Source organism: Bombina bombina, chromosome 1, assembly GCF_027579735.1.
Source record: "Bombina bombina isolate aBomBom1 chromosome 1, aBomBom1.pri, whole genome shotgun sequence".
NCBI lineage: Eukaryota > Metazoa > Chordata > Amphibia > Anura > Bombinatoridae > Bombina > Bombina bombina.
The window spans coordinates 1547294592-1547320735 of NC_069499.1; the positions used below are offsets into that span (position 1 = coordinate 1547294592).

Consider the following 26144-nt stretch of genomic DNA (forward strand, 5'->3'; position numbering starts at 1 on the left):
GCCCCGTAGCACTATGAACAAATTGCCCTATGACACTATGAACAAATTGCCCCGTGGCACTATGAACAAATTGCCCTATGACACTATGAACAAATTGCCCTATGGCACTATGAACAAATTGCCCTATGACACTATGAACAAATTGCCCTATGACACTATGAACAAATTGCCCTATGGCACTATGAACAAATTGCCCTATGACACTATGAACAAATTGCCCTATGACACTATGAACAAATTGCCCTATGACACTATGAACAAATTGCCCCGTAGCACTATGAACAAATTGCCCTATGACACTATGAACAAATTGCCCTATGGCACTATGAACAAATTGCCCTATGACACTATGAACAAATTGCCCCGTAGCACTATGAACAAATTGCCCTATGACACTATGAACAAATTGCCCCGTAGCACTATGAACAAATTGCCCTATGACACTATGAACAAATTGCCCTATGGCACTATGAACAAATTGCCCTATGACACTATGAACAAATTGCCCTATGACACTATGAACAAATTGCCCTATAGCACTATGAACAAATTGCCCTATGACACTATGAACAAATTGCCCTATGACACTATGAACAAATTGCCCTATGACACTATGAACAAATTGCCCTATGACACTATGAACAAATTGCCCTATGACACTATGAACAAATTGCCCTATGACACTATGAACAAATTGCCCTATGACACTATGAACAAATTGCCCTATGACACTATGAACAAATTGCCCTATGACACTATGAACAAATTGCCCTATGACACTATGAACAAATTGCCCTATGACACTATGAACAAATTGCCCAGTGACACTATGAACAAATTGCCCTATGACACTATGAACAAATTGCCCTATGGCACTATGAACAAATTGCCCTGTGACACTATGAACAAATTGCCCTATGACACTATGAACAAATTGCCCTATGGCACTATGAACAAATTGCCCTATGACACTATGAACAAATTGCCCTATGACACTATGAACAAATTGCCCTATGACACTATGAACAAATTGCCCTATGACACTATGAACAAATTGCCCTATGACACTATGAACAAATTGCCCTATGACACTATGAACAAATTGCCCTATGGCACTATGAACAAATTGCCCTGTGACACTATGAACAAATTGCCCTATGACACTATGAACAAATTGCCCTGTGACACTATGAACAAATTGCCCTATGACACTATGAACAAATTGCCCTATGACACTATGAACAAATTGCCCAGTGACACTATGAACTATCAGTGTTTGCGGGACGCAGTTTCCTGCCCACTGCGGGACTGACAGCTCTGTCCCCCCGGTGATTTGTTTGATTCATTTTGGCGCTAGCTGGTGACATCGAAAAAACAGTGGCAAAATACAGATTTTGTACAAGCATAGAAAATAATTCCATTGGCTCCATGTAACACACAGAGCAGTATTTAGCACCCTCCTTGACTGCCTGTACACAAACAGCAGACAGTACATGCAGGTGTCAGTCACTGGGCCATATTTGTTATGCATAGATGCTACATCTCAGGGGCTAAAAAAAATAGATATTTGTCTGTATTTTAGTGAAGATACTGCTGAAATACTGAATGCTGTAACCCTGGCAGATTGTTAGGCGATAGCAGTAAGGGCTGTAATATCGCTACTAAAATAATGGTGGCGCTGTTCACGGTGCTACAGTCCAGCCGTTATAATGACATTGGGACTATTTTTTCAGTCTCGGAACTAAAGCGCAGCCGTAAATGTATATTGAACCCGTCCAAATGAGACACAACCGGAAGTGAGTTACTTGAAGGGCAGCGAAGCCAGGATGGCAGCTTCTTTTATGTTACCGCTGTCAGGCGTGTTACGGACTCTTCGCTTGTGCGGATTTCGTTTATGTTCTTCGGCAGCTGCACCCTCTGGTTATCGTAGTATTTATAGTCTGGATAAGCTATATCCAAACAGTGGGAGCCAAGCGTTATCCGTAAGTAGAAAGACCGGAAGTGGAATTGTACCTTAATTGACAGCAGTATCAGCCAATTGGAAGAGTCACAAGTGTATTTCTTTAAGTGACTTGAAAATGTCATAACTGGTTATAGCTAAGTGGTAATATGAAAGCAATATAATGTAAGAATATGGCTTTAGAGTGGTTATATTCATTACAATTTTTTTCATAGCGTGGAAACAGGCCCCAGCACTTTGGTACAAGAAAAAACCAAGTCTCCAGCAAATCAAAGTGACCTTTATTTTCAATATGTGGGGATCCAACAACAAAATAGCAACATTTTGGTTTCAAAACTAACCCTTACTCATGCTTAAAGGCCCCAGTACCTTGGTGCTAGAAATATTTGAGCATCCCTGTGATTATATATTTCTCTATTATGTATATCATGTGCAAAACACAGGGCAATCGATGGGTCAAATCACTGCAATTTTATACATAAGGCAGTTGTGGGGTTAAATCACTGCTGCTGTTCTATCGAAAACTCCAATCTGACGTCACTTCCGGTGATTCCATACATCTGATCGGTTCGTGTCTCAGTGAGTTTTACAACAAATCAGATGGGCACTGTAATCGCCTATCTTCACTATCTATTTTGCCTCCGCCTGGGTGGTTAAAGGGGGCAAAGCCACCCTTGTAAATCTCATTCCCCAAGGTTTACTTGGGGTGTATGCCAGAGGATCGGCGGTGCGCCCCCCAAGACAGGCAAAACAGATAGTGAAAATAGAAGAGTCACCGGAAGTGATGTCAGATTGGAGTTTTCGAGGAATTGGAGTTCTCGACAGAACACCGCATAACACACCATTTTACCACTTGGATTCTTTGAAACACTCCAGAGCAGTTGTGGGCAGAGGCATAACTAGAAACCACAGGGCCCAGGTGCAGGAATCTAAGTGGGTCCATCCAACCCCCCCCCCCCCCCAAAGATGAATTTGAAACATAATTTTTTTTGTGAATCAGATTACATGTCTGCAAAAGGAGGTACCCTGTGCCCACAGTCTGTGAGATGGTCTGACCCCCTATTACTGTATATAGTGACACTGTTTAACCCCACAGTACTGTATATAGTGAGTTAGTGACAGAGTCTGTAATCTGCCAGTGAGATGGCTGGCCTGACCCTACCTGCCCCAGTACTTTATAGAGTGACCACAGTAGTCTGTGACATGGTCCAGCCCCCCCGTACTGTATATAGTGGTACTGTATAGTGACACTGTTTACCCCCCTCCCCCCCCCCCCCATGCGGTAGTAACAAGGTCTGTAATTTGCTGGTTCCACAAACAAACATATACACACACATACATGCATAAATACACACATAGTCACATACACACACACACATAAACACCAATGGGTAAAACAGAAACACTAACCCCTGTAGTCAGAGACACCAGTGAGGCATCATATCACACTCACATGATATCAGTGCAGGCAGTGGCAGGTAATCGTTTTTTTTTACCGTTTTTTTTTAAGCTGGGCCCCCACCCTCAGGGGCCCAGTCACAGTTGCGACCTCTGCACCCCCTGTAGTTTTGTCCCTGGTTGTGGGGTTAAATCACTGCTGCAAAACACAGCATTTTACCACTTGGATCCTCTGGAACACTGCAGAGCAGTAATGACTTTTGCTTGCTAGGAAAAGCAGGGGGTAAATCCATCTCAACACTGATTTAAGACCCTTGATTGACTAGATAACTTAGCTGTGAGTTTTGCCTCCTGGTCAGTAATGTGGTGAAGGGAAATGAAAAGATGCAGCAGGGCAGATGGGATGTGTAACTGTGCAAGCAGTGCAGCTGCACCTCTCACCAGCTGAAGAGTTGGACAACTGATTTTTTTTTTCTGGTACCAGGGTTCATTGTTTAGGCACTATGGTCTCATCTAGCCTGCACTTAATGATATCCTTAGAAACAGATCCCCCAAATGTACAGTCAAGTTATCAGAGTCCTAAAGTATACAGTAAAGTTATTGTTTTACAATAAATACAAATACATTTTTTTATTCTTTGCAAAATATAAGTTCCCAATATAAAAAATACTGGCACATAGGTTTGCCAGCTTCCATGGAGGTGACTAGAACAAGGCAGAAGGTGAGGTCATCCAATAGGCAGTACCTTAGGCTTTATCCTAGGCAACCCTCAAACCCACCCTAAGTACTGTCATTTGGTTATTATTTAAACTCTTCTAATTGATTAGAATTGCTTTAAAATTATTTTAAATACAATAAACCAATGCTGCTATTCAAATGTTTTGGAAAGGCTGTTAAAGGGACAGTCTAGTCAAAATTAAACTCATGATTCAGACAGGCCATGCTATTTTAAACAACTTTCCAATTTACCTTTATCATCAAATTTGCTTTGTTCTCTTCATATTCTTTGTTGAAAGCTAAACCTAAGTAGGCTAATATGTTAATTTCTAAACCCTTGAAGACTGCCTCTTATCTCAGTGAATTTGGACAATGTTTTACAGCTAGACAGCGCTAGTTCACATGTGCTATATAGATAACATTGTGCTCACTCCTGTGGAGTCCGCACTGATTGGCTGAAATGCAAGTCTGTCAATAGAACTAAAATAAGGGGTCAGTCTGCAGAGGCTTAGATACAGAGTAATCACAGAGGTAAAAAGTATATTAATATAACTGTGTTGGTTATGTAAAACTGGGGAATGGGTAATAAAGGGATTATCTATCTTTTAAACAATAACAATTCTGGAGTAGACTGTCCCTTTAATGTATGATTTGTTATGTCTTCAAAAAAAATATTTCATCATAAGTCCTTATTTCTCTTGTTAAGTGTGTTCAGTCCACGGGTCATCCATTACTTATGGGATATATTCTCCTTCCCAACAGGAAGTTGCAAGAGGATCACCCAAGCAGAGCTGCTATATAGCTCCTCCCCTCACATGTCATATCCAGTCATTCTCTTGCAACCCTCAACAAAGAAGGAGGTCGCGAGAGGAGTTGGAGTTTTTTTACTTAATTATTCTTCAATCAAAAGTTTGTTATTTTAAATGGCACCGGAGTGTGCTGTTTTTTTTATCTCAGGCAGTATTTGGAAGAAGAATCTGCCTGCGTTTTCTATGATCTTAGCAGACATAACTAAGATCCACTGGCTGTTCTCGACATTCTGAGGAGTGGGGTAACTTCAGAAAATGGGAATAGCATGCGGGGTCCCCCGCAAATGAGGTATGTGCAGTACAATATTTTCTGGGAATGGAATTGACTATGAAAACACTGCTGTTACCCATATGATGTAAGTACAGCCTTAAATGCAGTAGTAGTGACTGGTATCAGGCTGATAAATGTATGCGCAGTTGAGTTATTTTCTAGGGACTAGAATTTGATGCGCAGTTAAAAGAAGATACTGAAATAATGCATAAGCCTTAACTGCAGTAGAAGCGACTGGTAGCAGGCTTAGTGATAACTTTGCATGACATTGAAAAAGTTTGTTTTTAAAACGTTTACTGGCATGTTATTCGTTTTGTGAGGTACTTTGGTGATAAATCTTTTTGGGCATGATTTTTTTCCATATGGCTAACGTGTATTTCTGCATAGAAACCGTTATATCAGGTCTCCCACTGTTGTAATATGAGTGGGAGGGGCCTTTTTTTTTTTTTTTTAGCGCCTTGTTGCGCAGTTAAAATTCTAGCACAGTCTTCCTGCTTCTTCCTCCTTGGTCCAGGACGTCTCTAGAGAGCTCAGGGGTCTTCAAAATTCGTTTTTGAGGGAGGTAATCAGTCACAGCAGACCTGTGACAGTGTGTTTGACTGTGATAAAAGCGTTAAATCTTAAATTGATTATCCGTTTTTGGGTATTGAGGGGTTAATCATCCTTTTGCTAATGGGTGCAATCCTCTGCTAATTTAATACATTTACTGTTAAAAATTGTTTGCTATAACTGAATTAGTTCATTGTTATTCAACTGTGTTTTTAAAAGCGCTGCAGCGTTTTTTATATTGCTTGTAAACTTATTGAAAGTAATTTCCAAGCTTGCTAGCTTCATTGCTAGTCTGTTTAAACATGTCTGATACAGAGGAATCTGCTTGTTCATTATGTTTAAAAGCCGATGTGGAGCCCAATAGAAATATGTGTACCAATTGTATTGATGTTACTTTAAATAAGTCAGTCTTTACCGGTAAAGAAATTATCACCAGACAACGAGGGGGAAGTTATGCCGTCTAACTCTCCTCACGTGTCAGTACCTTCGCCTCCCGCTCAGGAGGTGCGTGAGATTGTGGCGCCAAGTACCTCAAGGCCCTTACAAATCACTTTACATGATATGGCTAATGTTATGAAAGAAGTATTATCTAATCTGCCCGAGTTAAGAGGCAAGCGCGATAGCTCTGGATTAAGGACAGAGCGCGCCGATGACACAAGAGCCATGTCCGATACTGCGTCACAATTTGCAGAACATGAGGACGGAGAGCTTCATTCTGTGGGTGACGGTTCTGATTCGGGGAGACCGGATTCAGAAATTTTAAATTTAAGCTGGAGAACCTCCGCGTGTTGCTAGGGGAGGTGTTAGCGGCTCTGAATGATTGTGACACAGTGGCAATCCCAGAGAAATTATGTAGGCTGGATAAATACTATGCGGTACCAGTGTGTACTGACATTTTTCCTATACCGAAAAGGCTTACAGAGATTATTAGCAAGGAGTGGGATAGACCTGGTGTGCCCTTTTCCCCTCCTCCGATATTTAGAAAAATGTTCCCTATAAACGCCGCCACACAAGACTTATGGCAGACGGTCCCTAAGGTGGAGGGAGCAGTTTCTACTTTAGCCAAGCGTACCACTATCCCGGTGGAGGATAGTTGTGCCTTCTCAGATCCAATGGATAAAAAATTAGAGGGTTACCTTAAGAAAATGTTTGTTCAACAAGGTTTTATATTACAGCCCCTTGCATGCATTGCGCCTGTCACTGCTGCAGCGGCATTCTGGTTTGAGTCTCTGGAAGAGGCGATTCGCACAGCACCATTGGATGAGACTTTGAGCAGGCTTAGAACGCTTAAGCTAGCTAATGCGTTTGTTTCGGATGCCGTAGTGCATTTAACCAAACTTACGGCTAAGAATTCCGGATTCGCCATCCAGGCGCGCAGAGCGCTATGGCTTAAATCCTGGTCAGCAGATGTAACTTCTAAATCTAAACTACTGAATATTCCTTTCAAAGGGCAGACCTTATTCGGGCCCGGCTTGAAGGAAATTATTGCTGACATTACTGGAGGTAAGGGCCACACCCTTCCTCAGGACAGGGCCAAATCAAAGTCCAAACAGTCTAATTTTCGTGCCTTTCGTAATTTCAAGGCAGGAGCAGCATCAACTTCCTCCGCTCCAAAACAGGATGGAACTACTGCTTGTTACAGACAGGGTTGGAAAGGCAACCAGTCATGGAACAAGGGCAAGCAGGCCAGAAAGCCTACTTCCGCCCCTAAGACAGCATGAAGACAGGGCCCCCTTTCCGGAGACGGATCTAGTGGGGGGGCAGACTTTCTCTCTTCGCCCAGGCTTGGGCAAGAGATGTCCAGGATCCCTGGACGTTGGAGATTATATCTCAGGGATACCTTCTGGACTTCAAAACTTCTCCTCCACAAGGGAGGTTTCATCTGTCAAGGTTATCAACAAATCTAGTAAAGAAAGAGGCATTTCTACAATGTGTACAAGACCTCTTAGTGATGGGAGTGATCCACCCAGTTCCGCGAACGGAACAAGGGCAAGGTTTTTACTCAAATCTGTTTGTGGTTCCCAAAAAAGAGGGAACCTTCAGGCCAATCTTAGACCTAAAAATCTTAAACAAATTCCTAAGGGTTCCATCGTTCAAGATGGAAACCATTCGAACCATCCTACCCATGATCCAAGAGGGTCAGTATATGACCACAGTGGACTTAAAGGATGCCTACCTTCACATACCGATTCACAAAGATCATTATCGGTACCTAAGGTTTGCTTTTCTAGACAGGCATTACCAGTTTGTAGCTCTTCCCTTCGGGTTAGCTACGGCTCCGAGAATTTTTACAAAGGTTCTGGGCTCGCTTCTGCCGGTACTAAGACCGCGAGGCATAGCGGTGGCTCCGTACCTAGACGACATTCTGATACAAGCATCAAGTTTTCAAAATGCAAAGTCTCATACAGAGATAGTTCTAGCATTTCTGAGGTCGCATGGGTGGAAAGTGAACATGGAAAAGAGTTCTCTGTTTCCACTCACAAGGGTTCCTTTCCTAGGGACTCTTATAGATTCTGTAGAGATGAAGATTTACCTGACGGAGTCCAGGTTATCAAAAATTCTAAATGCTTGCCGTGTCCTTCATTCCATTCCAAGCCCATCAGTAGCTCAGTGCATGGAAGTAATCGGCTTAATGGTTGCGGCAATGGACATAGTGCCATTTGCGCGCCTGCATCTCAGACCGCTGCAATTATGCATGCTAAGTCAGTGGAATGGGGATTACTCAGATCTGTCCCCTTTACTGTATCTGGACCAGGAGACCAGGGATTCTCTTCTCTGGTGGTTGTCGCGGGTTCATCTGTCCAAAGGAATGACTTTTCGCAGACCAGATTGGACGATTGTAACAACAGATGCCAGCCTACTAGGCTGGGGCGCAGTCTGGAACTCCCTAAAGGCTCAGGGATCGTGGACTCGAGGAGAAACTCCTTCCAATAAACATTCTGGAATTAAGAGCAATATTCAATGCTCTTCTAGCTTGGCCTCAGTTAGCAACACTGAGGTTCATCAGGTTTCAGTCGGACAACATCACGACTGTAGCTTACATCAATCATCAAGGAGGAACCAGGAGTTCCCTAGCGATGTTAGAAGTCTCAAAGATAATTCGCTGGGCAGAGTCTCACTCTTGCCACCTGTCAGCGATCTACATCCCAGGCGTGGAGAACTGGGAGGCGGACTTTCCAAGTCGCCAGACTTTTCATCCGGGGGAGTGGGAACTTCATCCGGAGATATTTGCTCAACTGATTCTTCGTTGGGGCAAACCGGAACTGGATCTCATGGCATCTCGCCAGAACGCCAAGCTTCCGTGCTACTGATCCAGGTCCAGGGACCCGGGAGCGGTGCTGATAGATGCACTAGCAGCCCCTTGGGTTTTCAACATGGCTTATGTGTTTCCACCTTTTCCGTTACTGCCTCGACTGATTGCCAAGATCAAACAGGAGAGAGCATCGGTGATTCTGATAGCGCCTGCGTGGCCACGCAGGACCTGGTATGCAGACCTAGTGGACATGTCGTCCTGTCCACCATGGTCTCTGCCTCTGAGGCAGAACCTTCTAATTCAGGGTCCTTTCAACCATCCAAACCTAATTTCTCTGAGGCTGACTGCATGGAGATTGAACGCTTGATTCTATCGAAGCGTGGTTTCTCGGAGTCGGTTATTGATACATTAATACAGGCTCGGAAACCTGTGACCAGAAAAATTTACCATAAGATATGGCGTAAATATTTATATTGGTGTGAATCCAAGAGTTACTCATGGAGTAAGGTTAGGATTCCTAGGATATTGTCTTTTCTACAAGAGGGTTTAGAAAAGGGTTTATCCGCTAGTTCGCTAAAGGGACAGATTTCTGCTCTGTCTATTCTTTTACACAAGCGTCTGGCAGAGAATCCAGACGTCCAGGCTTTTTGTCAGGCTTTGGCTAGGATTAAGCCTGTGTTTAAAGCTGTTGCTCCTCCATGGAGCTTAAACTTGGTTCTTAAAGTTCTTCAGGGTGTTCCGTTTGAACCCCTTCATTCCATTGATATTAAGCATTTATCTTGGAAAGTTCTGTTTTTGATGGCCATTTCCTCGGCTCGAAGAGTCTCTGAGTTATCTGCCTTACATTGTGATTCTCCTTATCTGATCTTTCATTCAGACAAGGTAGTCCTGCGTACTAAACCTGGGTTTTTACCTAAGGTTGTTTCTAACAGGAATATCAATCAAGAGATTGTTGTTCCATCATTATGTTCAAAGAAGGAACGTCTTTTGCATAATCTAGACGTGGTCCGTGCCCTGAAGTTCTACTTACAGGGAACTAAAGATTTTCGGCAAACTTCTTCTTTGTTTGTCGTTTACTCTGGACAGAGGAGAGGTCAAAAGGCTTCGGCTACCTCTCTCTCTTTCTGGCTTCGTAGCATAATACGTTTAGCCTATGAGACTGCTGGACAGCAGCCTCCTGAAAGAATTACAGCTCATTCCACTAGAGCTGTGGCTTCCACCTGGGCCTTTAAGAATGAGGCCTCTGTTGAACAGATTTGCAAGGCTGCAACTTGGTCTTCACTTCATACTTTTTCCAAATTTTACAAATTTTACACTTTTGCTTCTTCGGAGGCTGTTTTTGGGAGAAAGGTTCTTCAGGCAGTGGTTCCTTCTGTTTAATGTTCCTGCCTTGTCCCTCCCATCATCCGTGTACTTTAGCTTTGGTATTGGTATCCCATAAGTAATGGATGACCCGTGGACTGAACACACTTAACAAGAGAAAACATAATTTATGCTTACCTGATAAATTTATTTCTCTTGTAGTGTGTTCAGTCCACGGCCCGCCCTGTCTTCTTTTGAGTCAGGTTCTAAATTTTAAATTATAACTCCAGTCACCACTGCACCCTATAGTTTCTCCTTTCTCGTCTTGTTTCGGTCGAATGACTGGATATGACATGTGAGGGGAGGAGCTATATAGCAGCTCTGCTTGGGTGATACTCTTGCAACTTCCTGTTGGGAAGGAGAATATATCCCATAAGTAATGGATGACCCGTGGACTGAACACACTACAAGAGAAATAAATTTATCAGGTAAGCATAAATTATGTTTTATTTTCCAATAGCAAACTGAGACGGGTGCCCATGGGCCACATGCGGCTCTCTGCATTTGTTTTTGTGGACATAGAAGTGGAACTAAAATCTGTGCTTTGGGGATTTCAGACATGGTGGCCACAACTGAAAAAAACTGGAGGGGAAAACAGCATTCAGGGTATATCCTGCAATGTTATCTGAATCTGTGCCTCTCAATGTTTTTGTAAGAAATTATATTATGTTTGTGTTTTATTCCCATAAATATATATGCATCCCTTTAAAGGGGCATGAAACTCAAAAACTTTCTTTCATGATTTAGTTAGAACATTCTATTTTAAACAACTTTCCAGTTTACTTCTATTATCAAATTTGCTTAATTCTCTTGGTATAATTTGTTGAAGGAGCAGCAATGCACTACTGGTTTCTAACTGAACACGTGGGTGAGCCAATGACAATCTGTATATATTCAGCCACCAATCCGCAGCTAGAACCTAGGTTCTCTGCTGCCCCTGAGCTTACCTAGATAAACCTTTCAGCAAAGGATAACAAGAGAATGAAGCAAATTAAAGAATAAATGTCATTTGGAAAGTTGTTTAAAATTGTATGTTTAGTCTAAATATGACTTTACTGTTCCTTTTAAAGGGACAGTCAACACCAGCATTTTTGTTGTTTTAAAAGATAGATAATCCCTTAATTACCAATTCCCCAGTTTTGCATAACCAACACAGTTATAATTATACACGTTTTACCTCTGTAATTACCTTGTATCTAAGCCTCAGCAGACTGCCCCCTTATTTCAGTTCTTTTGACAGACTTGCATTTTAGCCAATCAGAGCAATCTCCGTGGTAAATTCACGTGCATGAGCTCAATGTTATCTATATGAAACACGTGAACTAATGCCCTCTCGTGGTGAAAAACTATCAAAATGCATTTAGATTAGAGGCGGCCTTCAAGGTCTAAGAAATTAGCATATGAACCTCCTAGGTTTAGCTTTCAACTAAGAATACAAAGAGAACAAAGCAAAATTGGTGATAAAAGTAAATTCGAAAGTTGTTTAAAATGACATGACCTATTTGAAACATGAGAGTTTTTTTGGACTTGACTGTCCCTTTAAGTCTTATAAGTTATAAATGATTTATCTGAGACTGTACTATTAGACTGAATTATATGAATAGCACATCTGATTTTACCAGTGGTGAAGGATTTATTTATAATACCAAATGAATGAGAGAACAGCTCAGGTTGTGTTTTTTTTTTTGTTTGTTTTTTTCTTCATTCTTTGATTTCTGTTATAGGAAGGCGAGGAGCAGACTGATATCCCCGTGAGTAAGTATGAGAGTCGGAGAAATAAAGCAAAGTCTCTTTAAGGCAACATTGCATTCACAATTCCTAAAAGATTAGGTTTTAAATGGCCATAATAGTAAAACAGTACATGCTCTAGGTCGTTACAGTATGTCATTTTAAGAAGACTATTGACCCTACATTACTGTGTGTTTAACCCCCACAATGGGATTAAACACATAGTAGAAGCGCTGCTCGGGACCAGGTAAGCACTGCTGGTACCGAGCAGGAACTGCCACTGATCCAATTCAAGTGCACAACTCAGATGTGCAACTAGTACTACTGATTGGACCAGTGACTGTTTCCGCTTGAGACCGTCAGTGCTCCGCGGGTCCTAAGCACCACCTTTTGTGTGGGTTAAACACACAGTAATGTAGGGTCAATACACGTAAAATTACAGGCTCTAACAAATTAGAAGATGTAATTTATCAACTATTATGGCCCTTTTAAATGCTACAAAAAGTATGTTTTATACAAAACTGTGATCTGAAGTTTAGACATGTTCTCTATATGTACTTTGCCTCATAATCAGACCACATTTCACCCTCCCTCGGATACATAAATATTTATTGTTTAGTAAGTTGCAAAGCAGTGCAGCGGCACACTGTGTGTTTCTATGTTTTTCACTATGGCGTGGGGCAGCTTACAGGGACAAGTTTGCGCTACAGAGTAACAAACATAGACTGTAAAGTTCTGATCTCCCTGCCACTAATCAATCTGTATAAAAGCGGCTATTTTCAGGGTGTAATAATTTTCGAATTGCTCTCTCATAAAGTTTTTAATAGAGAAGGTGCAGGGTCCAGAATCTGCACAGCAAATACCAGATGTGGACGCTTTGCTCTCACTGTAATCTAATGAATTTGCTTTTTTTACCCAGATCGCCTGAGTATCTCCTACAGCAAGAGCAGTGGCCCTGGGGGACAACATGTGAATAAAGGTACACAAATAATAGTCTGTAACCTGATATTATTTGTATAGTGCAGGGAGGGTAAGGTATGGCACAGTCATTTGTATGCAGTGCCACTAATCAGCAAGCGCTACCCAGGTGCTAAACCAAAGATGGGCTGGCTCCTAACCTTACATTCCTGATTTTTCAAATAACGATACCAAGAGAACAAAGAATAATTGATAAATTAGTAAATTAGAAAGTTGCTTAAAATTGCATACTCTATCTGAATCATGAATGAAAAAGAATTGGTTTCACTATCCCTTTAATCTAAATCCAGTAAAATATAATCAGATGACAGCAAAGTTCCAGCTATTTCTAAACACTCACCGGTAGGAATCCAAAGTGAATCCTTATTTGAATCTGATTTTCCCACTTCTGACTTTTTTTCTGACGTGACACTATAACCTTGTGACACTGTCCCATTACCACTTGAATAGCGACTTTGGTTCACACTGTCCCAGTTACCTTTCACAACCACTGTAGCCTTTTAGTTCTCCTAGCTACCAGCCTGTAGTTTCGCACTCAAATTTATGTGTCATCTCCCAGCCAATCAAATGTGAGAATTCTCAGGATTACAATTTCTAGTATATCCACATCCATGCAGTTTAAAATTAAATTAGTATATTAATTCAGTTTCATGGTATAGTATTCTCTTTTCATAATCTCCCCTTCTCCAATCTTTTTTTTAATTTTTTTTTATAAAAACCCTTTTGCATTTTTATTGTGAATTTCAGTAAAATGTTTAGAGTCTAGACAATAGGTGACCTTCAAAACCGTGTTTAATATTCAGAAGGTGTTCCCTAATGCAATCTCTTAGGGGGTCTTTGGGTTTGCCCTATATATTGCTTATTACACGGACATTTGATACGATAGACTTACCCCTCTGTCGGTACATCTTATATCCAAAACTTTAAATTCACAACACTTTTGCAGCCTTCCTACTATATTTACATGCTGTTCAATTATTGCACAGATAAAAACCTTGCAGAACATTCCCCACAAATCTACTTCTCTCCTTTTTTACAGAGTGCGTTTTAAAATTCACTTGGAGCTATAATCTATTTTTTTACTAATATTTATGCAACATTGATTTTATACATTTATGATGTACACTAATATCTGTAACGAATGGGATTGAAGTTTTCTCTACTGATTTTTCCATCTGTATTTCTTTTTTGATTACTAGGGGCTAGCAACTCCTTTCTATCTTTAGACCTAGCATATAGTTTAGCTTCATTAGACAATCAGATTGTGTGCCGTATGGCACTAAAAAAAAATCTGATTGGCTGCCCCACAAAAACGTAAGAAAAAGAATAAAAGCAGTCTTGTGGAAGGAGGTAAGAGAAAAAATATCAGATTATTGTATAACATTCGTTTGGCTCATAAAAAGTAAGAGTTTATCATTGAGCCTTAAACTAAAATCTAACGTTTATTTCAGTTATTATTTCTACAATGCACAAATTTACTATCACTTAGATTATTTTTTCCTCATATATACTTTTTTTTTTTTTTTTTTTTTTATTCTCCAGTGTATAAGTTTGGTGATTAAAATCCTCTATACCACTTAGAATTTCAAATGAGTAGTAGATTTATTTTTTTCTGACTAGTTCAATTTTCTTCCCCACAAAATGCATAAACATATATTATGTGAATTCTTGCACATGCTCAGTGGGGGCTGGTGCCTCTGAAAGTGTACATATTAAAATATTGCACACATTTTGATAATTGAAGTACATTAGAAGGTTGTTTAAAATTGTGTGCTCTATCTGAATCATGAAAGTTTAATTTTGACTTGTGTCTCTTTAATCTTAACCCCTTAATGACCGAGGACGTGCAGGGTACGTCCTCTTAAAAAAGTCACTTAACGACCAAGGACGTACCCTGCACGTCCTCGGTTTGGAAAGCAGCTGGAAGCGATCCTGATCACTTCCAGCTGATTTCCGGTTATTGCAGGATGCCTCGATATTGAGGCATCCTGCAATAACATTTTTTTCCCCTCCGGTGCAGAGAGAGCCACTCTGTGGCCCTCTCTGCACCGGACATCGATGGCCGCATTCGTTGGTGGGTGGGAGCTGAAGTGGGAGGTGGGTGGGCGGCCATCGATGGCTTCTTAGTGAGAGAGGGGGGCGGGATCGGTTGCGGTATCGCCGGGGGCGCGCACGGGCGCGCGCGCGTGCACGGGGGGGTGGCGGGCGGGCGCGTGCACGGGGCGGGAGCGGGTGGGAACCGCTACACTACAGAAAAAAGGTACAAGTTGATTGTAAAAAAATATATAATAAACTTATTTTTTTGAAAGCATCTAAGGGATCAGGAAGGGGTGGGGGGTTGGTATTGGGGGGGGGAAGCTACACTACAGAAAAGGGAGATTTTTTTAATATATAACAGCATATTTTTCACTAAAATGGGTACTGGCAGACAGCTGCCAGTACCCAAGATGGCGCACATTAAGTCAGAGGGGGAGGGTTAGAGAGCTGTTTGGTGGGGGATCAGTGAGGTTGGGGGCTAATGGGGATCCTACACATAAGCATATGTAAATATGCTAAAAAAAATGCACAAAAAAGCCAAAATTCTCCTTTTATTTTAGTACTGGCAGAGTTTCTGCCAGTACTTAAGATGGCGGGGACATTTGTGGGGTAGGGGAGGGAAGAGAGATGTTTGGGAGGGATCAGGGGGTCTGATGTTTCAGGTGGGAGGCTGATCTCTACACTAAAGCTAAAATTAACCCTGCAAGCTCCCTACAAGCTACCTAATTAACCCCTTCACTGCTAGCCATAATACACGTGTGATGCGCAGCGCCATTTAGCAGCATTCTAATTACCAAAAAGCAACGCCAAAGTCATATATGTCTGCTATTTCTGAACAAAGGGGATCCCAGAGAAGCATTTACAACCATTTGTGCCATAATTGCACAAGCTGTTTGTAAATGATTTCAGTGAGAAACCTAAAATTGTGAAAAATGTAACATTTTTTTTAATTTGATCGCATTTGGCGGTGAAATGGTGGCATGAAATATACCAAAATGGGCCTAGATCAATACTTGGGGTTGTCTACTACACTACACTAAAGCTAAAAATACCCCAAAAAGCTCCTTACATGCTTCCTAATTAACCCCTTCACTGCTGGGCATAATACACGTGTGGTGGGCAGTGGCATTTAGCGGCCTTCTAATTACCAAAAAGCAAAGCCAAAGCCATATATGTCTGCTATTTCTGAACAAAGGGGATCCCAGAGAAGAATTTACAACCATTTATGCCATAATTGCACAAGCAGTTTGTAAATAATTTCAGTGAGAAACTGAAAGTTTGTGAAAAAATTTGTGAAAAAGTGAACGATTTTTTGTATTTGATCGCATTTGGCGGTGAAATGGTGGCATGAAATATACCAAAATGGGCCTAGATCAATACTTTGGGATGTCTTCTAAAAAAAAATATATACATGTCAATGGATATTCAGGGATTCCTGAAAGATATCAGTGTCCCAATGTAACTAGCGCTAATTTTGAAAAAAAATGGTTTGAAAATAGCAAAGTGCTACTTGTATTTATGGCCCTATAAGTTACAAAAAAAGCAAAGAACTTGTAAACATTGGGTATTTCTAAACTCAGGACAAAATTTAGAAACTATTTAGCATGGGTGTTTTTTGGTGGTTGTAGATATGTAACAGATTTTGGGGTTCAAAGTTAGAAAAAGTGTGTTTTTTTCCATTTTTCCTCATATTTTATAAATTATTTTATAGTAAATGATAAGATATGATGAAAATAATGGTATTTTTAGAAAGTCCATTTAATGGCGAGAAAAACGGTATATAATATGTGTGGGTACAGTAAATGAGTAAGAGGAAAATTTCAGCTAAACACAAACACCGCAGAAATGTAAAAATAGCCTTGGTCCCAAACGGACAGAAAATGGAAAAGTGCTCTGGTCACTAAGGGGTTAAAGAAACAGTAAACACCTTGTAATTACAAGACAGTTTTGTTGTGCTGCTATAGGACAACATTGCAGCCAAGTCTTACAATTTTCTAAAACAAATTAACATCCTTTTTATTGCAATTTAGTTTTCAATATTTAAATTCCACCCACCATATAGTTATTTCCATTCAAACACCTTGTTACCATATACCTTTTAACCCTTATAAAACTAATATTTATATGAATAATTATTTGTCATAGTGTCTGTGTTTGAGTGTAACACTTTATTATAAAATATTTTTGTTGTGTTTGGTGCCATTTTTTTCTTCTTCTTAATCCTTACACTTTATGCTAGGTCTTCTCGCCTCCAAATATGATTACATTAAAAAAAGTTAGCTTTTTTTTTTTTTTTTTTAAATCTTGTTTTTTTCACTGACATTATTTACACACATCTACTGCAGTCATAAGACAAATTGGTTATAAAAGCTTCTATGGGGTCCCCTTTGTTGAGAAACAGCAGACATGCATGGCTTTGCCATTGATTTCTGGCAGTTAGAAGATCGCTGCGCACCTTACTTTTTAAATTGCTGGCAGTGAATGGGGTTAATCAGTTAGCTAGTAAGGTTAATTTTTGTTGTAGTGTAGAGATTATCCCCGACCCTGATCCCTCCCAAATGGCTCTCTTCCCTCCTCTCCCACCCACTAGTCAGCACTGCCAGTATGCAGTTTAGGTTTTTATGTATAGTGAACAAGTGCCCGAGGGCACAAAACATGTCTGCTGCACCATAGCCCAGCTGTCTTCACTACCTATGTTCATCTGTAATGGAGGTTTTTATCTGCTGATGCATTTATGATTTTAAAGTAGATCTTCAATAAAGCTTTTTGAACTTTTTATACATATCGTGTGCCATGACATTCCTTGTTGTGTGTGTATATATATATATTTCTACTCGCCCTCCCACTCGCCATCACCATGTTTGTTACTGGCAGCCAGTTTGCTAGTAACAAACTATGATTTTTATATATAAAATAATATATATATAACTTATTTTTTTTGTGTAGGGCTCACCTTCCACCCTTCCCTCTTCTACATAACTTTTTTCTGTAGTGCAGGGTACCCCGCCCTTCACTCCCACTCATCACCAACCGACAATCTATCTTCATATGGTACGGAAGCACGATCAGTGATCTCTTACCATATGAAGGCAGATGCCTTCTGCCCCCTGGTTATGACTCCCGCTGTCTAAACTGAAAATGGGGACCACAACAGGCGTTGTGACGTTGTACCTACCTCCATATGGCGCTAGGGGTTAAGTTGCATTCTGTCCTCTTCTGAGCATTTATCTATGACTCTTCTGAGCATGACCAGAACCTTACTCTCTGTTTTATATAGTATTCACTGAAAAGTAAATTGACTCATGTTACTCTAGAAGATTTAACATCAAGCTAGATGAGCCTTCTGGTAGAGACCCTAGCCCTCCTGTAGGGCTATGACAGGAAGTAATGAACACTGCACAAATAAAGTAAAAAAGAAAAGGTGAAATAATTTTTAAAATGATGAATAATACATATTACAATGGTTTCCATTAAGCATAACCCACTGCTTTAGTTTTTTTGTTTTTTTTTAACAGTTTAAAGTCTGTTACAATATTGCAAATCCATTTTTATGTTGCAGTGAACACGAAGGCTGAAGTCCGGTTCCACTTGTCCTCAGCAGACTGGATCCCAGAGGCTGTCCGACAGAATATCTCTGTACAGGTAAGTGGCCCTCTCCTGCAAGCTGCTCCTCTCTCCTATTTTGCTTGTCCCTTCTCACTCCTGTTTACCTCCGTCTACACTTCTCTCTTAAGTCCAAAAGACTTCTTCCTTTTATGCTCCCTCTTCTTGCTGCATTGTGATTAACCCTCTAATTGCTCTGCTGTTGACACCTCATCTCCCACCCTCCTTTGTGTTTTTCTTCCTCTAACTTCCTTTTCTTGACTTCGCAGTATAAAAACCGCATTAACAGAAACGGTGAGCTAATTGTAGTCTCAGAAGTGAGCCGGTACCAAATGCGTAATCTGGCTGACTGTCTGCAGAAAATTCGCAACATGATCTCCGAGGCTACACAGAAGCCACAGACAGAAAGCAAAGAGGATGAAGCGTTACGTAGAATTAGGTACGACAAGCAATTCTACCTTTTTACTTTTGTTCTATACTAACTGAAAAATTCATGTTGTTAATGTGAAATCTCGAGAGACCTTAATGTATTGATTGTAACAGAAAATGTAGAGGTTGCTCTTACTGACTAAAAAGTGCTAAACTTAATGCACCAAGCCCAGCATGGCTAAGATTACAGTAGATGCACAGTTGATAGCATCCAACGTATTAAAAGGACGGTGGAGTCAAAATGAAACTTTCATGATTCAGATAGGGCATGCAATTTTAAACAACTTTCCAATTTACTTTTATCATCAAATTTGCTTTGTTCTCTTAGTATTCTTTGTTGGAAGCTAAACCTAGATAGGCTCATATGCTACTTTCTAAGCCCTTGAAGGCAGCTTCTTATCTTGGATAGACGGTGCTAGTTAATTTGTGTCAGGTTGATAACATTTTGCTCACGCCTGTGGAGTTGTTAATGAGTCAGCACTGATTGGCTAAAATAAGTCTGTCAAAAGAACTGAGATAAGGGGGCAGTCTGCATAGGCTTAGATACAAGGTAAACACAGAGGTAAAAAGTATATGAATGTAACTGTGTTGGTTATGCAAAACTGGGTAATAAAGGGATTAGCTGTCTTTTAAAACATAACTGGAGTATACTGTCCCATTAAACTTTCACTATCCCTTTAAACTTTCATGCTTCAGATAGAGCCTGTCATTTTAAAAAGCTATCCAATTTACTTTTGTTTATCAAATGTGTACAGTCCTTTTTATAGTCACACTTACTGAAGCACCAGGTCCTACTGAGCATGTGTAAGAGATCAGTGTATACATGTGAGTCTGCGATTTGCTGATTGCTGTCACATGATATAGGAGGCAGGGAAATGAAAGGAAACATTACAATTTTGTAAAAAATAAAATAAAATCTACTGATCATTTGAAATTCAGATTAAGTGCTAATGAATTTTCATTTTATTGTGCATTTGTTAACTATGCAGTTCTACTGTATTCAATGGTGTCCCTTATGATCTCAGATGCTCATCACTAAACCAACTACATACAGTTATTTGTGTAATAAAACCTTTACGGTCGACATTATAAACATGTTGCAATTAACTGCAATCTGCAAATAAACAGCCGATGAGCCCTACTTCATTACAACCGATGCTAGTGTAAAAATAAAATGCTGTTTTTTTTATTTTAAACAAATCCTAGTTTACCATGTGCTTAACTCACGGGATTAGTCACATGATGAAAGTTGTCCTGTGAATACAACTGCTGAGCCAATCAGGGACTGACATACTTGCGTATGTACCAACCACTGGACATATGTTTGCCTGGAGCAGAATTGGGGTGGAACTTCTGAAGGTGTTAAACACAGTTCTTTCTAAGTATTGTACAGAGACTGAGATAAGAAAGGGAAGCATTTGAGTGATAAGACAACAAGATCTGATCTGTCAGCAAGCCAAGCCTATTTTTATGGGCTGTGGTTTCAAATCGCAAATCCAGCTATTTATTTTGCAAAAAGAAGCATAAATGAGTAATTTCTCATACATTTTATACGCTGCAGTTTGTATAACAAGTCCCCCCACATTAAAGGAACATTCAACACCAAAATGTTGTTGTTTTAAAAGATAGAAAATCCCTTAATTACCTATTTCCTAGTTTTGCATAACCAACACAGTTATAATAATACACGTTTTACCTCTGTAATTACCTTGTATTTAAGCCTCTGCAGACTGCCCCCTTATTTCAGTTCTTTTGACAGACTTGCATTTTAGCCAATCGGTGCTCACTCCTCTGTAAATTAAAGGGACAGTCTACACCAGAATTGTTATTGTTTTAAAAGATAGATTATCCCTTTTTTACCCATTTCCTAGTTTTTGCATAACCAACAGTTATATTTATATACTTTTTACCTCTGTGATTATCTTGTATCTAAGCTTCTGCAGACTGCTCCTTTATTTCAGTTCTTTTGACAGACTTGCAGTTTAGCCAATCAGTGATGGCTCCAAGGTAACTTCACATGCATGAGCACAGTGTTATCTATATGAAAAACATGAACTATCACCCTCTAGTGGTGAAAAACCTGTTAAAATGCATTCTTAAGAGGCAGCCTTCGAGGTCTAAAAATTAGCATATGAACCTCCTAGGTTAAGCTTTCAGCTAAGAATACCAAGAGAACAAAGAAAAATTGGTGATAAAAGTAAATTGGAAAATTGTTTAAAATTACATGCCCTATCTGAATCATGAAAGTTTTTTTTGGACTAGACTGTCCCTTTTAATGTGCATGATCTCAATGTTATCTATATAAAACACATGAACTAACTCCTTCTAGTGGTAAAAAAACTGTCAAAATGCATTTATTTTAGAGGCGGCCTTCAATGTCTAAGAACCATATGAACCTCCTAGGTTTAGCTTTCAATTAAGAATACCAAGAGAACAAAGCAAAATTGGTGATAAAAATAAATTGAAAAGCTGTTTAAAATTGCATGCCCTATTTAAATCATGAAAGGTTTTTTTTGGACTTGACTGTCTCTTTAACTCTGCACACCAGCTTTCTACCTCTGCAATAACCACCTAACTCGTATATACCCCCACCTCTTTAATCCTAAATAACCAAAACATATTAACTCCACTGCTCTTCCTCAAAGCATTGTCACTATCTCCCCCCTCCCCACCTGCCAATTTTCTTAAATTTAAAAAAAAAAAAAGTGTGTGGCTTTGCAGTTCTAGGATAGACTCTTTGAAAAGCCGTGCATTTTCTCCTTTGCTGCAGCCGTTTAGGGACAGAGATGAACAACCTCCTGCACTGATCAAGCAATCACTGTACAGCATGTTGCAGGGTTATGATTATGAATCCCAAGTCATCCATTCTAGCCTTTCTGGGAGCAACAACAAAAAATTCAGATTGAATGAACAATGAAAGTATATCGCACAGTTTTTATTAAAGAAAAAACGTGTCATGGGAAATTACATTTTGATACAATTTATCATAGCACAAAGTGCCCCATTGCAATGCGGACATAGTCAGGAGTCTTTATCTGGGTCAGTGTAGGAGCCCAAAATGTCAGCGTTTCCTAGGCCGGATGATACTTGCCCAGTATAATCACTTTAGGAAGCAGTGAAATATTCTATAGAGTCTTAAAGTGACCATGATCTGCAATAAGAACATGCTCTATAGATGGCCTATACCTGTGTGTTTATGTATGTAGCCCCTTTGTGGGAACTAAATCATCTTTGATTTAACAATGCTCTAATGACCCAATGCCGACCTTTGTGGCTGAGCCAATCAGAAGTGACATGTGCATCGTTGCCAATCACTGGCTGTGTTCAGCTCAGAACGGGCATTTTTTTTTCCTGCTCCTGAGCACATTTTGTCCTTTTAAACCCTTCAGTGCAAAAATAAACTAACATATTAGAGCATTTTCATATTACAACTTGTTGTCCTTTTTAAAGGGACAGTAAAGTCAAAATTTAAACTTTCATGATTCAGATAGAGCACATGATTTTTAAACAAGTTTTCCAATTATCTTCTATTATCAAATTTTCTTTGTTTTTTTTTTTGGTATCCTTTGTTAAGGAGTAAGCCTAGGTATGCTGAGGGGCAGTAATGCACTACTGTGAGCTAGCTGAACACATAAAGTTAACCAATAACAAGAGGCATATGTGCAGCCACCAATCACTAACTATATCTGAATAATTAAGGTTTAATTGTGAGATGTTATTTAATTTTCAAGCAGTATTTCAGGATGCTAAGGGTACTAAACTGTCTAGTCATAGGTGGAGCACTTTGTGAAATAATAAAATAAATGTCTTGTTGTTTTCCTTTATTATTTAAAATGTTATATAACCAGTAGTGTTTAAAAAGGGACATTAAACACAAAGTGTAAACTACACGATTATAAACCTTCATAGACAAGAATAATTTTGCACTGAAAACTGCAGATTTCTTTTGTCAAATGAGTATATTGTTTTACATTTTTTATTTATTATTTTCACTGATTTCCCTGTCCCCCAGAACAAAAGAACCCCTGCTAACCAATCACAAACTAATATTCAGATATAGCACAAACTCTGTTTGCACAAGAGCCGACTGGCGTAGCCTGCACTCTTGTATTCCCTTAAGGTGGTTTAGCACTGATTCAACTTAGTTGCTATTGCAAAGAATGATTTACGTATCATGATTGTTGATGCAAAACGGACAATTCACCTTTTAAAAGCATATGACACCATAGAAGCTTAGGGAAGGAGGGAAAAGTAAACAAAAGTTCACATAGTTTGCCTAAAAGTATTAACCCAAGCCTTCCTGGGAGAGTCAAAGAAGCACAGTTTAGATTTATTTTACAGCAAAAGGCTGCAAAATAAATAATGAATTTATATTGCAATAATGTTTCACTTGCAAAAATGAAACATTTTATGTGTTGTTGAAATGTCAAGTTTAAAGGGACAGGAAACCCCAAGATTTTATTTTATGATTTGGATAGAATATCCAATTTCAAACCACTTTCCAATTTATGTCTATTTTCAAATTTAAATCATTTTCTTGCTATCCTTTAGTGAAGGAACAGCATTGCACTGCTGGCAGCTAGCTGAACACATCTAGTTAGCCAATCACAAGAGACAAATGTGTGCAGACACCAATCGGCAGCTAGCGCCCACTAGTGTATGATATGTGCGTATTCTTTTTTTAACAAGGGATACCGAGAGAACAAACCTAATTTGAAAATAGAAGTGAATTTAAAAGTGTTAAGTGCTCTCTGTATCATGCACATTTTATTTTGACTTTCCTATCCCTTTAATGGTCCCTATTATTAATACTGCTTGTGACCTTTTTGTAAAGGAATGTAATTTTAACCCCTTGACCGCTATCTCGGCTGTCATTTTTACTCTAAGGGTTAAATAGTGCATGTCTTGCCCACAGCGGCGAGATCATGTTAAATCCAAACGCCTCCTAGAGTGACCAATAAAGTAATAGGGCGTCTGTAAATAAGGGAGGAAAACCTCTTAATGATACGATGTAAAGAGAGTGTTTGTATCGTTAGGGGATTAAATAAAATTGAAAAGAAAAAAAAAAAAAATAGTCTTTAGAAAATTAATTTAAATGTTTCTGGGTGGTGCTGCTGAATTTTACCAAAGTAGTAAACTTGATTTGTGACTGTTAGCTGAAATGTTCCCTGATACTTTCTTCTATTGACTGTGGTCCTGTCTTTAGGGTGGAAAATATGAACCGTGAGCGTTTACTACAGAAGAAAATCCATTCATCTGTAAAACAGAGCCGGAAGGTGAGCATTGACTGAGAGGACACCTAGGTACTTACTGCCAACCTGCGCTGATGGGAAAGGGAGAGTCAGAGAAACGGCACACTTGCTACAGACACGTCAATCTCTCAGCACACAGAATCTCATCAACTGAAGGAGGATAACCCGCTCTCTGTGTCCCCACAACTTGCTTATTTAATAAAAGCTGATTATTTTGTACATAAACAAAGGAAATGTGTGTATTTTATGGATGATTCCTACTGTGTATTATGTGCAGTCTGTGGTTGTGTCTTAAAGTAGAAAATGTGCACAAGAACTTGCCTGTGACCGAGCATGCACAGTATGTAAAAAGCAAGTGTGTAATGTGGTTGTGTGTAGTAGAATATATGTGCACAAGTACTTGCCTGTGACCGAGCATGCACAGTATAATGTGGTTGTGTGTAGTAGAATGTATGTGCACAAGTACTTGCCTGTGACCGAGCTTGCACAGTATAATGTGGTTGTGTGTAGTATAATGTATGTGCACAAGTACTTGCCTGTGACCGAGCATGCATAGTATAATGTGGTTGTGTGTAGAAGAATGTATGTGCACAAGTACTTGCCTGTGACTGCGCATGCACAGTATAATGTGGTTGTGTGTAGTAGAATGTATGTGCACACAAGTACTTGCCTGTGACCGAGCATGCACAGTATAATGTGGTTGTGTGTAGTAGAATGTATGTGCACAAGTACTTGCCTGTGACCGAGCATGCACAGTATGTAAAAAGCAAGTGTGTAATGTGGTTGTGTGTAGTAGAATATATGTGCACAAGTACTTGCCTGTGACCGAGCATGCACAGTATAATGTGGTTGTGTGTAGTAGAATGTATGTGCACAATACTTGCCTGTGACCGAGCTTGCACAGTATAATGTGGTTGTGTGTAGTAGAATGTATGTGCACAAGTACTTGCCTCTGACCGAGCTTGCACAGTATAATGTGGTTGTGTGTAGTAGAATGTATGTGCACAAGTACTTGCCTGTGACCGAGCATGCATAGTATAATGTGGTTGTGTGTAGTAGAATGTATGTGCACAAGTACTTGCCTGTGACCGAGCTTGCACAGTATAATGTGCTTGTGTGTAGTAGAATGTATGTGCACAAGTACTTGCCTGTGACCGAGCATGCACAGTATAATGTGGTTGTGTGTAGTAGAATGTATGTGCACAAGTACTTGCTGTGCATGCACAGTATAATGTGGTTGTGTGTAGTAGAATGTATGTGCACAAGTACTTGCCTGTGCATGCACAGTATAATGTGGTTGTGTGTAGTAGAATGTATGTGCACAACTACTTGCCTGTGACCGAGCTTGCACAGTATAATGTGGTTGTGTGTAGTAGAATGTATGTGCACAAGTACTTGCCTGTGACCGAGCTTGCACAGTATAATGTGGTTGTGTGTAGTAGAATGTATGTGCACAAGTACTTGCCTGTGACCGAGCATGCACAGTATAATGTGGTTGTGTGTAGTAGAATGTATGTGCACAAGAACTTGCCTGTGACCGAGCATGCACAGTATAATGTGGTTGTGTGTAGTAGAATGTATGTGCACAAGTACTTGCCTGTGACCGAGCATGCACAGTATAATGTGGTTGTTTGTAGTAGAATGTATACAGAAGTACTTGCCTGTGACCGAGCATGCACAGTATAATGTGGTTGTGTGTAGTAGAATGTATGTGCACAAGTACTTGCCTATGACCGAGCATGCACAGTATAATGTGGTTGTGTGTAGTAGAATGTATGTGCACAAGTACTTGCCTGTG

The 26144-nt window shown here is 39.9% G+C and overlaps 1 protein-coding gene across 1 annotated transcript; it reads left to right on the top strand.

Annotated features, from left to right (window-relative positions):
* The first annotated feature begins 1767 nt into the window (after positions 1–1767).
* MRPL58 (mitochondrial ribosomal protein L58) lies at positions 1768–24580 on the top strand. The gene is made up of 6 exons (XM_053708881.1): positions 1768–1982; positions 12044–12074; positions 12967–13026; positions 18622–18704; positions 18935–19104; positions 24301–24580. The coding sequence occupies exons 1-6, from the start codon at positions 1827–1829 to the stop codon at positions 24383–24385; spliced, it is 585 nt and encodes a 194-aa protein (XP_053564856.1). The 5' UTR covers positions 1768–1826; the 3' UTR covers positions 24386–24580.
* The last annotated feature ends 1564 nt before the right edge of the window (positions 24581–26144 follow it).